The 11,868-nt window shown below is 42.8% G+C and overlaps 1 protein-coding gene across 1 annotated transcript in view; it reads left to right on the forward strand.

The window, feature by feature from the left end:
* LOC311128794 (rho GTPase-activating protein 15-like) overlaps window positions 1-11,212 on the forward strand; it is a 69,203-nt gene extending 57,991 nt beyond the window's left edge. Inside the window, exons 11-12 of the mRNA XM_084161029.1 lie at window positions 2,863-2,968; window positions 10,219-11,212. Of these exons, the coding sequence (XP_084017155.1) occupies window positions 2,863-2,968; window positions 10,219-10,399 (287 nt within the window). The 3' untranslated portion in view covers window positions 10,400-11,212. The remainder of the gene's footprint in view (window positions 1-2,862; window positions 2,969-10,218) is intronic.
* Window positions 11,213-11,868: the final 656 nt, after the last annotated feature.

An 11,868-nucleotide genomic window follows, 5' to 3' on the forward strand; every position in this document is an offset into this window, starting at 1 on the left:
CTGACTGTAGATGTGTTACTGACTGTTACTGACTGTAGATGTGTTACTGACTGTTACTGACTGTAGATGTGTTACTGACTGTTACTGACTATTACTGACTGTTGATGTGTTACTGACTGTAGATGTGTTACTGACTGTTACTGACTGTTACTGACTGTAGATGTGTTACTGACTGTAGATGTGTTACTGACTGTTACTGACTATTACTGACTGTAGATGTGTTACTGACTGTAGATGTGTTACTGACTGTTACTGACTGTAGATGTGTTACTGACTGTTACTGATTGTTACTGACTGTTACTGACTGTAGATGTGTTACTGACTGTTACTGACTGTTACTGACTGTTTCTGACTGTAGATGTGTTACTGACTGTAGACGTGTTACTGACTGTAGATGTGTTACTGACTGTTACTGACTATTACTGTTACTGACTATTACTGACTGTTGATGTGTTACTGACTGTTACTGACTGTTGATGTGTTATTGACTGTTACTGACTGTTACTGACTGTTGATGTGTTACTGACTGTAGATGTGTTACTGACTGTTACTGACTGTAGATGTGTTACTGACTGTTAATGTGTTACTGACTGTTACTGACTGTTACTGACTGTTACTGACTGTTACTGACTGTAGATGTGTTACTGACTGTAGATGTGTTACTGACTGTTACTGACTGTTACTGACTGTTACTGACTGTTACTGACTGTAGATGTGTTACTGACTGTAGATGTGTTACTGACTGTAGATGTGTTACTGACTGTAGATGTGTTACTGACTGTTACTGACTGTTACTGACTGTAGATGTGTTACTGACTGTAGATGTGTTACTGACTGTAGATGTGTTACTGACAGTTACTGACTGTTACTGACTGTAGATGTGTTACTGACTGTAGATGTGTTACTGACTGTAGATGTGTTACTGACAGTTACTGACTGTTACTGACTGTTACTGACTGTTACTGACTGTTACTGACTGTTACTGACTGTAGATGTGTTACTGACTGTTACTGACTGTAGATGTGTTACTGACTGTAGATGTGTTACTGACTGTTACTGACTGTTACTGACTATTACTGACTGTAGATGTGTTACTGACTGTTACTGACTGTTACTGACTGTTACTGACTGTAGATGTGTTACTGACTGTTACTGACTGTTACTGACTGTAGATGTGTTACTGACTGTAGATGTGTTACTGACTGTTACTGACTGTTACTGACTGTTACTGACTGTAGATGTGTTACTGACTGTTACTGACTGTAGATGTGTTACTGACTGTTACTGACTGTTACTGACTGTAGATGTGTTACTGACTGTAGATGTGTTACTGACTGTTACTGACTGTTACTGACTGTTACTGACTGTAGATGTGTTACTGACTGTTACTGACTGTAGATGTGTTACTGACTGTTACTGACTGTAGATGTGTTACTGACTGTTACTGACTGTAGATGTGTTACTGACTGTTACTGACTGTTACTGACTGTTACTGACTGTAGATGTGTTACTGACTGTAGATGTGTTACTGACTGTTACTGACTGTTACTGACTGTTACTGACTGTTACTGACTGTAGATGTGTTACTGACTGTTACTGACTGTAGATGTGTTACTGACTGTTACTGACTGTAGATGTGTTATAGACTGTTGCAGTTTTCAGGGTTTTCTTGTTTTTCCATTTCTTTCTTTCACTCTCTCCCTCTTTAGCAAACTACACAAACACACACATTCACATGTGTTTTCCCAACTGTTCCTAAATGGAGTAGCATTACAGCAAGCAAACATCTGTTCAGATTAACACGCAAAGTTATTTTGGGGTGGAAAAGGAGCTTGATCTCTGGGTTGGTTGTATTGAGGTCCCCGCCTGTCCTTCCCCCTATGAGGACTAAATCATCAAGGATTATCTAACTCATCTGACCAATGTATTAGGTTTCTATTTTTGTTTGATTACAATCAAATAAAGTCTCACCATTCTCATTTAAACACATTGTCACGATCGTCTGAGGAAACGGACCAATACGCAGCGCGTGGAGTGAACATGATGACTTTATTAAATAAAAGCAACCACGAAAACAACAAACAAATGACGATAGTGAAGTCCTACAGTGACTATGACTGAACCTGGAACAAAAACCCACAACCACAAGGTGAAAACACACAGTATAAATATGGCTCCCAATCAGAGATAACGAGCCAACAGCTGACACTCGTTACCTCCGATTGGGAGTCATATGACTAAATCAAGCACAATCACCAAACATAGAAATCAACAACCTAGACACCCCAACATAGAAATACACCCAAACAAATGAAAATGAACAACCCTGGCTCAAATATCAAAGTCCATGGAGCCAGAGTGTCACACACATGCTTAGTGTTTGAGAGATTTCATTGGTGTATTCCTCTTACCTATTAAAGAACAGTGTCCTGCAGGCATGCGCTATCAGGAGAGGAGGTCCGGTCTTAAGAGTGTTACCCACCAGCCATCACAAAATGATGGATTCTACCAATTTATAGAGGTCATAGGTCAGACACAATGTCGCCATACAGTTTACAGTCTCTATATGGCTTGTGCATTACGGGTAAGGGCCCATCTGACGCCACATTGGAGGGTTGGAGACTAGGACGTTCCCACGGGACAGCTAATTGGTCAGCCATTAAGTGTTGTGTTTCAGCAACAGTAGGGCTCTAATGGCTTCCCATAGTAACTATAATGATCATCCATTAACACACAAAGTAAAGTCTCACTAACTCTTGAATTGAATGTGAATAATCAGACAGACATCTACATTTGGATTATCAATCTTTATAGTGTTGTCACTCTTAACGATATTCCCCCAAAATCTTCCTTTCTGAACAGAGACGAAGGAATGCAAGCAGAAGGTGCAGGTTATGAAGAAGCTGGTACTTCAGCTCCCTAAACCCAACCAGGACACCATGAGAGTACTCTTCAGACACCTGCAGAAGTAAGTTCACAGCCTTTCATGTCATTGGAGCACTACCACAACGTTGTTTTTCACTGTCCAGAATTTGGATGCATTGTACTGCACTGTTGGAGCTAGGAACACAAGCATTTCACTACACCCACAATAACATCTGCTAAATATGTGTATGTGACCAATAAAATGTGATTTGATTTGATTTGTAGAATAAAGCAGGCGAATGGTACTACAATAGCTACTGCTATAACTCATAAAGTATCTTATCTATTAGGCCAGTGTTTTTAAAAAGCAGCTTGATAACAGAGGGACAAACATACAGCAGGGTTGACAGAGAGGTCACACTAAAACATCAAGCTCTGTAGAAAGTTTGTGTGACCCTCCTATCCCTCTTCCCCCACCCGACTGTGGCATCCTGGCCCCGTGTGTACAGGGAAGGGGGAAATGACCTCAGTGCTGCCTGCATATGCAAGTTGCCTGGTCCCGGTCCACTCTGACTGTCCTGGCCAGGCTAAAGGGGCCATATGGCTAAAACCATGTCCCAGGAGAGGTGTTCTATCCCATCTTACCCTTCTCCATATTTACCACCCCACACAGGAGGCCAAATGAATCATTTTAGATTGATGAGCCCCTCCCTAACTGGAACATACCCCTTGGCTGCAGCAGAGGACGGGTGTGTGTGTGTGTTTGTCTGTTTGCTTCCGAATGCCAGGTCCCTCAATTAGTCCAACCCCCCCATTCATATCCCTATGCAGAATCGCCTGTAGAGATACCCCCGAAGAATCTCTCTCTCTCTCTCTCGTTATCGCTTTCTCTCTCTCTCTCTCTCTCTCTCTCTCTCTCTCTCTCTCTCTCTCTCTCTCTCTCTCTCTCTCTCTCTCTCTCTCTCTCTCTCTCTCTCTTCTCTCTCTCTCTCTCTCTCTCTCTCTCTTAAGTGGCATTTCCCAGTCCTCTTTCCTTCTCCTTCTACAGCTCCTTTATGCAGCTTTGCATAATATAATATGTTGAATAATATCCTCATAAAATCTGTCAATGGACCAAGTGAAATAAAGTTACTGACGCATTGTTTTGCTCAAACAGTTTCACTGCAAGGGGATTGTGGGGACAGAGTAAATCCCAGGCAGTGCCACCACAAAATGACTTCCCCCTGCCCTCTCACCATGCAAATAATTAAGCCAGAATATGTCATGTGACAGAATGGCAGGAGAAGGGGCCCCTAGGGACCAGATCCAGGACTTTGGCTGCTACACCCCCACCTACTGATGTGGTTTAGATCTTATTCACTTCTTTCTCTCTCTCCCTCTCGCTCTTTACCGCGTTCACTCCCAGTCCCACTCTCTATTGCTAGATGCGTATGCCTAATCTAAATTACACAGCAGACCACAGTTAATTAGAATCATGTGTGATTTATTTATTTATTTCCCTTTTTTCTCCCAAAGAGAGGAGCAGCATTGGAGGGCTTAGTAAGTAAGTATAGTATATTTTCCTGAGATTGCCAGAGGAGAGAAGTAGGGGAAACACTGAGAAAATGTTCTAAAGACAATTAGAGGAAAATAATACGAGTGCAGAGTTAAAGCTGAAAAACACTTATCAGCATGTTGCCTTATCGAGGATGTTAAATGAGATTACAAAAAGCCAAAAAGTGTGTGAATGTGTGTGTCCGTGCCTCCCACATTAAACAACTTTTATTCCCAAATTAAGAGTGGTTTATCATCCAAGGCTTCACTGAGCGGTTTTATTTCTGTCCTGGCTGGGTTGGCCGGGCCTTCAGTAATGTAAGAGTCTATGAAGGTTTCTCACTGCTTTGTTGTGGCTTCATTCTCTGCTTCTGTGGAACCAGTGTTCATTTTCTCCCCAATCCATGGGGGCTGGCTTCAATATCGAGCCGTGTACTTGTATTGTGATGATATGGTCAAGGAAACCAGATTCTCTGAAGGGTACCTTCACTTAACCATTCTATTCATTCTCCTTTTTGTGGGTGATTTTTATCAATGCTGTTCATGGTACCATTTACCACAAGGGCTTAAAACAATCCATGGGTCTGTTTTCAGTCTTTCAATTCTTGCTGACCTTACTGCCGAGTGGAAAACAAACCACTGGATGTAACGTCTATAGGCGTGGTAGGTAGCCACAGCCGAGACTAGGAGAGGAACAAAATCAACGGTAGCTACTGGAGCAGAATGTATGGCATAGGTCTGCCTAGGACAGCTCTTATGATTGGCTCTCAACTGCCATGATCACATGCAGTGTTTTGTACCCATAGTGCACTGAGAAAATGCTCACTGGAAACTTTTCAACACTTGAACAAATGTTTGGTCCCATGGGGTATTTTTAGTTCAGATCAGATGGGGCACTGTCTGTTCACTTTACAGTATGAGACTGACGCTTACAGTTTCAACCTCCGAGCCTTAGACCACCCCCCATTCCCTCTCCTCCTCACCCCACCTCCTCCGGCTCCTTGGCCCTCCCTCTCTCTCTTCTCCTCCTCACCTCAATTTATTATCTGTCTCATGATCCTGAAGGAGTCAATGATCCTGACCCAATTAGGAGGAGCCTTCCAGGCGAGGAGGGGAGGGGAAGAGGAGGAGGAAGGAGGGTAGGAGGGACGCCATCACGCTTGGCGAAATGAGATGCTAATTAATTACCATTGGCATCTTGGGCCATGCATGTCAGCTCATGTAGGAGACATCAATGATTCATCAGATCAAATCATGAGTGCCCTCTGGTCACCTCTCAGGGTACGGTAGGCTGGACAGTCACTGCTGATAGCTGTGCATGCCACCATGGGATTTTGGAATCATTGTGCCAGTTGCAGTGTTACTGACAAGTCTTTATGTGATGTTTGGGTGTGCAGTATTTAAAGTATGATTTTGTTTTCTGCAGGTATAGTAGAAGTAGTAGTAGTAGTAGTAGTAGTAGTAGTAGTAGTAGTAGTAGTAGAGGTAGAGGTAGTAGTAGTTGTTGTAATAGTAGTATCAGTAGTAGTATTAGTAGTAGTAGTAGTAGTAGTAGCAGAGGTGGTAGTAGTAGTAGTAGAGGTAGTAGTACTTGTAGTAGTAGAGATAGTAGTAGTAGTAGCAGAGGTAGTAGTAGTAGTAGTAGTAGTAGTAGTAGTAGTAGTAGTAGTAGTAGTAGTTGTAGAGGTGGTGGTAGTAGTAGTAGTAGTAGTTGTTGTTGTTGTATAGGTGGTAGTAGTAGTAGTAGTAGTAGTAGCAGGAGTAGTAGTAGTAGTAGTAGTAGTTGTATTATTATTATTATTATTATTATTATTATTATTATTAGTAGTAGTAGTAGTAGTAGTAGTAGTAGTAGTAGTAGTAGTAGTACTAGTAGTCGGGGTGCCTTGTAAGGATCCGACGGCGAGCGAGTAAACTGTCTCTTCCATCAATCCTATTAGCCAATGGACGATCTAATATTAAGGTTATCCTACCAACGGATCTGCAACTGGATCCTGGACTACCTGACGGGCCGCCCCCAGGTGGTAAGGGTAGGTAACAACACATCTGCCACGCTTATCCTCAACACGGGGGCCCCTCAGTGGTGCGTGCTCAGTCCCCTCCTGTACTCCCTGTTCACCCATGACTGCATGGCCAGGTACGACTCCAACACCATCATGAAGTTTACCGACAACACAACAGTGGTAGGCCTGATCACTGATAACAATGAGACAGCCTATAGGGAGGAGGTCAGAGACCTGGCCATGTGGTGCCAGGATAACAACCTCTACCTCAACGTGATCAAGACAAAGGAGATGATTGTGGACTACAGGAAACAAAAGCGGACTGAGCACGCCCCCATTCTCATCGACGGGGCTGTAGTGGAACAGGTTGAGAGCTTCAAGTTCCTTGGTGTCCACATCACCAACAAACTATAATGGTCCAAACACACCAAGAAAGTTGTGAAGAGGGCACGACAAAGCCTATTCCCTCTCAGGAGACTCAGGAGACTCAGGAGACTGAAAAGATTGTGCATGGGTCCTCAGATCCTCAAAAAGTTCTACAGCTGCACCATCGAGAGCATCCTGACTGGTTGCATCACCGCCTGGTATGGCAACTGCTCAGCCTCCGACGGCAAGGCACTACAGAGGGTAGTGCGTACGGCCCAGTACATCCCTGGGGCTAAGCTTCCTGCCATCCAGGAACTCTATACCAGGCAGTGTCAGAGGAAGTCCCATAACAATTATCAAAGACTCCAGCCACCCAAGTCATAGACTGTTCTCCCTGCTACCACACGGCAAGCGGTACCGGAGTGCCAAGTCTAGGTCCAAAAGGCTTCTTAACAGCTTCTACCCCCAAGCCATGGCTTCTACCCCCAAGCCATAAGACTCCTGAACAGCTAATCATGGCTACCCGGACTATTTGCACAGTAATTGTAGTTTTAGTTGTATTAGTAATTGTAGTTTTAGTTGTATTAGTAGTAGTAGTAGTAGTAGTAGTAGTAGGAGTAGTTGTAGTATTAGTAGTAGTAGTAGAGGTGGTAGTAGTAGTAGTAGTTGTTGTTGTTGTTGTTGTTGTTGTTGTTGTAGAGGTAGTAGTAGTAGTAGTAGTAGTAGTAGTAGTAGTAGTAGTAGTAGTAGTAGTAGTAGTAGATGTAGTAGTAGTAGTAGTAGTAGTAGTAGTAGATGTAGTAGTTATAGTAATCATGATGGTCAGAGGAGGAGGAGAGTAAGAGTTTAGCTAGAGTAAGCATTTTAACACTAACTTATAGCAGTTTCCATTGTGCAGAGGCAGAATTATCATGCAGAGCTTAGCTAGGTGATGTATTCCTCCTGTGAATATACATTGGAATTACTTGAATAATTGTGTCGCCTTACTTGAGATCATTAGTGAACCATTAGGCATGGCAATCCAGACCCTTAGATCATCGCAGTGTTCTAATGAAGTTAAAACGCTGATGGTCAGACAGGCAGAGAACAGTGATGTACTGTACACAGGCACGGGACTGAGGTTAATTGCAGACATTAATGGAAAATTATGGTGTGTACACATTTTAATCGGGTTTCACTCTGAGACACACCCCAAAACACTTAGTCACATGGACACACAACACACAGACATACACATAGCATGTCAACTGCTTGAATAGATACTGTATTTACCAGGTGAAATAAAACTGTATTTACAAGGTCAAATAAAATAAAAAGCACTCACTCATCATATCGTCATTTAAACGCTCAATTATGTGCTTTCAGTAAACTCTGTTGTTCCCACTCATCCACTTAAATAGATCTTCACACACATTCTGATGGCCCATGCATGTGGTGAGAGCGGGTCTGTAATTGTGCTTTGGTAGCACTGACAAATAGGTGCCAGTGAATTTCACTTCCTGCAATTACGTTCCCACCTGTGAACTTAAGAGCTCACGTCTGGAATCAATTATGGCACTTTTCCCACAATAGTCCAAGATGTCAGCGTTTTGCAACGTGTAGCATTATGGCACTGGAAGACACTATTCAGTACTAGCGACATTGTTATTGCTGCTTCGACCACTACTACTATTATTACTAGTTTACTACTATTCATAAACAACCACTACATATTTGCTCTGACACAGTATCATGATAGCATATTTTATGGAAAAGTGTCTCAAAGTGAGATGAGGATAAATATTTATATTGATGATGTCCGGTTGGATCATCGTCAGGCCTTTCTCTCTGTAATGAGGTTGAGAAATATGCATGGCATGTGCACACGCATGGTCGATATTATAATGACGTATGGCAGAGCAAGATGTTGACCATCACATGTGATTAACGATTTAGAGGCATATTTCCATTGGTGAGATACAGCCTGATCGTGACCTTTCCAGACAAGCTTTTTATTGACATACTGTACACTGTACACTGAAATCAGCTGTTTAGACAGACTATCGTTAGTGTGAATGTCAGTCTGTCTGAAATGCCTATCCTGATTGCTCTCTTGCATACCTGTATATCTGCCTTTACAACAGTGACTTCTTATGTTGACTGAACTATTAGGGTAGTTGTCACAAAGAATACTAACTCCATACACTGGAAAAATAAATAAAAAATGCATTGTTTTTTTACAATACATGTGCACTACATCTAGGTAATGACTGTGTACGCTGCTGTGAAGCTGGAAAATATAGAGGCTGTGTTTATTTTTTATTTGTTTTATGATATGTCAGCCATAGATAACATCACTTAGGGCTTTCCAAAAGACCAGCTTCAGACGCCGCAGCGCAGCAGAGCGCTGAGAGCAGACCAGACCAGGCTAGGCCTGGCACTCTGACATTACCTTTTGGATGCAATTGCCTGCTGAGAGGCCGTGTGTGGATCCGTTTTGAGCACGGAGGGACCCCATCCCACCTCAAAACGCTTCGTTAAGAACCCACTGACAGCTTGGAGATTCGCCCCATGCCACAGCCCTTCCATCCTATTCCAGGCCTCACTCCATAACGGGCCCAGAGGCCTGTGGGTGGCAGCCTCCTCCACGGAGGGACTAGAGAGGGGAGCGGAGTGAGACCCCCTGCCTGGGCCTATTGGGCATCTCTGCCCCACAGCCAAGCCTCAGCTCAGGGAGAATGCTTCTCAAAAATTACGTTTTTTTGTTCTTTCCCCCAGAAAGTAGTCCTCATATGCACCCTGCTTAGCATACTGCTCATATCAAGATAATGGAATATATTTCTAATGGATCATGTCAAAGGAAGAAGGCAAGGCAATCTGTGAAGTAAAACAAAAGCGGGTCACTGCGGCTCGTGTCAAGTACAGCACAGTATAACATAGACCAGTTTCCTCATTGTGGCATAGAATCCTACAGCATGTATGTAATGTACAAGACTTCTTGTAAGTGCTTCTTGATTTCCTGCCCCGTTTTATCCAGATACCAAGTCTTCTCCAGACATCTCTACACTGATTTATTTAGTCACTTTCCCTATTCAGATACATAGAGTCAATGGATGCTCTGCAGTTCACTGCCAGTGCTGAACGTGTGGTATGAAGTGAGCGGTTTAGCTGTGGCTGAACCTGGACCTTTGAGTACATAAAGCTGGGTGCAGAAATTATACACAGTGTTGCCAATACTGAAATAGGAGATGCTTTCAACAGGGGCCATTCAAGGGTAAAAATCTGCCTTGCTGACAAATCTGGTGAACGTATGCAGAAATGATCCACCATCTTCCAGTGGCAATGAGATCTCTCTTTTTGTGATGATCATTGATGTTGACTTGAGAAACCTTGTTTCATGAATTTTTATGAGTTTATCCCATTGTTTCAAACTCTTATTTTCCCAGATAATTGAACCCTTCTCTCTCTGTAGGATTCTGACGTGTTCGCGGAAGAACCTCATGTCGACCCAAGGCATCAGCATCGTGTTTGGCCCGACGCTCATGTGGCCTGAGCTGGACTGTGGGAACATGGCAGTCAACATGGTCTATCAGAACCAGATAGTGGAGTTCATCCTCATTGAGAGCCCAGAGATCTTCGGCCTGCAGAAGTAGTGATAGGGACATTTAATCTACAGCTATCGATGGACTCATGAAACAGACAAGAGGACTTACTGTGCCTAAAGCTTGGAGCGAGTTGCTAGTATTGTTGTAATATATTATTCATAGGAAGGATGTACACCTTATGTTAAAGTGTTAGTCATTTAAAAAAGGAATAGCATTTATATTTTATTATAAACTGGGTGGTTCAAGACCTGCAGGCTGATTGGCTGACAGCCGTGGTATATCAGACCATATACCACGGGCATGACAAAACTGTTATTTTTACTGCTCTAATTATGTTGGTAACCAGTTTATAATAGCAATAAGGCACCTCGGGGGGTTTGTGGTATATGGCCAATATACCACGGCTAAGCGCTGTGTCCAGGTACTCCACGTTGAGTCGTGCGTGAGAACAGCCCTTAGCCTTGGTATTTTGGCCATATACCACACCCCCTAGGGCCTTAATGCTTGACTATATCACTATTCTTTTTGTCAGTTTGAATCCAGCACCTAAACTGAATTTTGCATTAGTAAATCCACAATAGTAAAGGAGCTTATTTTGTGCTCTGATTCATCCATTGCCTTTTACTGCACAGTTATCATGAAAGAAGTATGGACACAAGAAGTGATGCTATGTTCAGTTGTTTGTGCGTATGTGTGCCTGTGTGATGCATTCAAGTGTTGTTTATATTCAAGCATTTGAATGAGCGTCTTCCTAAATACGAACTCCAAACTGCAGCCGTCTGTATCTGTTTTTTAATTTTCTATGCAAATAGAGCCTGTCTCAGACACATTTGGAAATTAAAAAGAAGCCTTTGAATACGAGCACTGAGTTTGGTTTTATCAGATGTGTTGTATGAAACCACAAGCACATTGGAAAAAGTATCCCTTTCTCCTCCAATTGCAAGATTCAGTTTTAGGGGTTAAACAAACAAATGCACGCACGCACGCACACACACGCACACGCCCACACACGCACACACAGGATGAGATGATTACTTTCAATTATTTTCTATGACGAACGACCACTCATCAAAACATTACTAATGGAGCTGTTCCTGAAATAAAACAGTCAATCACAGCGTTCACGAATGGGAGGGATAGCAGAGCAGAGAGGAGCAGGCGCAGCCTTGGTAGTTTAATGGTGATCACAGGACTCATGTCATACGTCTGTCATCTCCTATTATACGGCCCTGCTTCTCAAAGCACGGCTGCAACTAAAACAGGCGCCCTCATCTAGACTTGTGTAATGCCATTTAAATGTGTCCCCTTTTAAAGTTCCCATCATGTCCCCATACTGTACACAGTGAAACCCTTCTTCTATGTGCTTGATACTCTCACATAACTCTTTGTGCAGTGCAGGATACTGGGACCTGACAGAATAAATGATAAGATAATCACATCTGATTCGTATTGTGTGTACTGAGCTAAATATCAGGGCCGTCGCACACATCATTACCCACAAGTACAGCAGTTCCCCT

The sequence above is a fragment of the Coregonus lavaretus genome, assembly GCF_964263955.1.
Source record: "Coregonus lavaretus genome assembly, chromosome: 5".
NCBI classification, from domain to species: Eukaryota; Metazoa; Chordata; class Actinopteri; order Salmoniformes; family Salmonidae; genus Coregonus; species Coregonus lavaretus.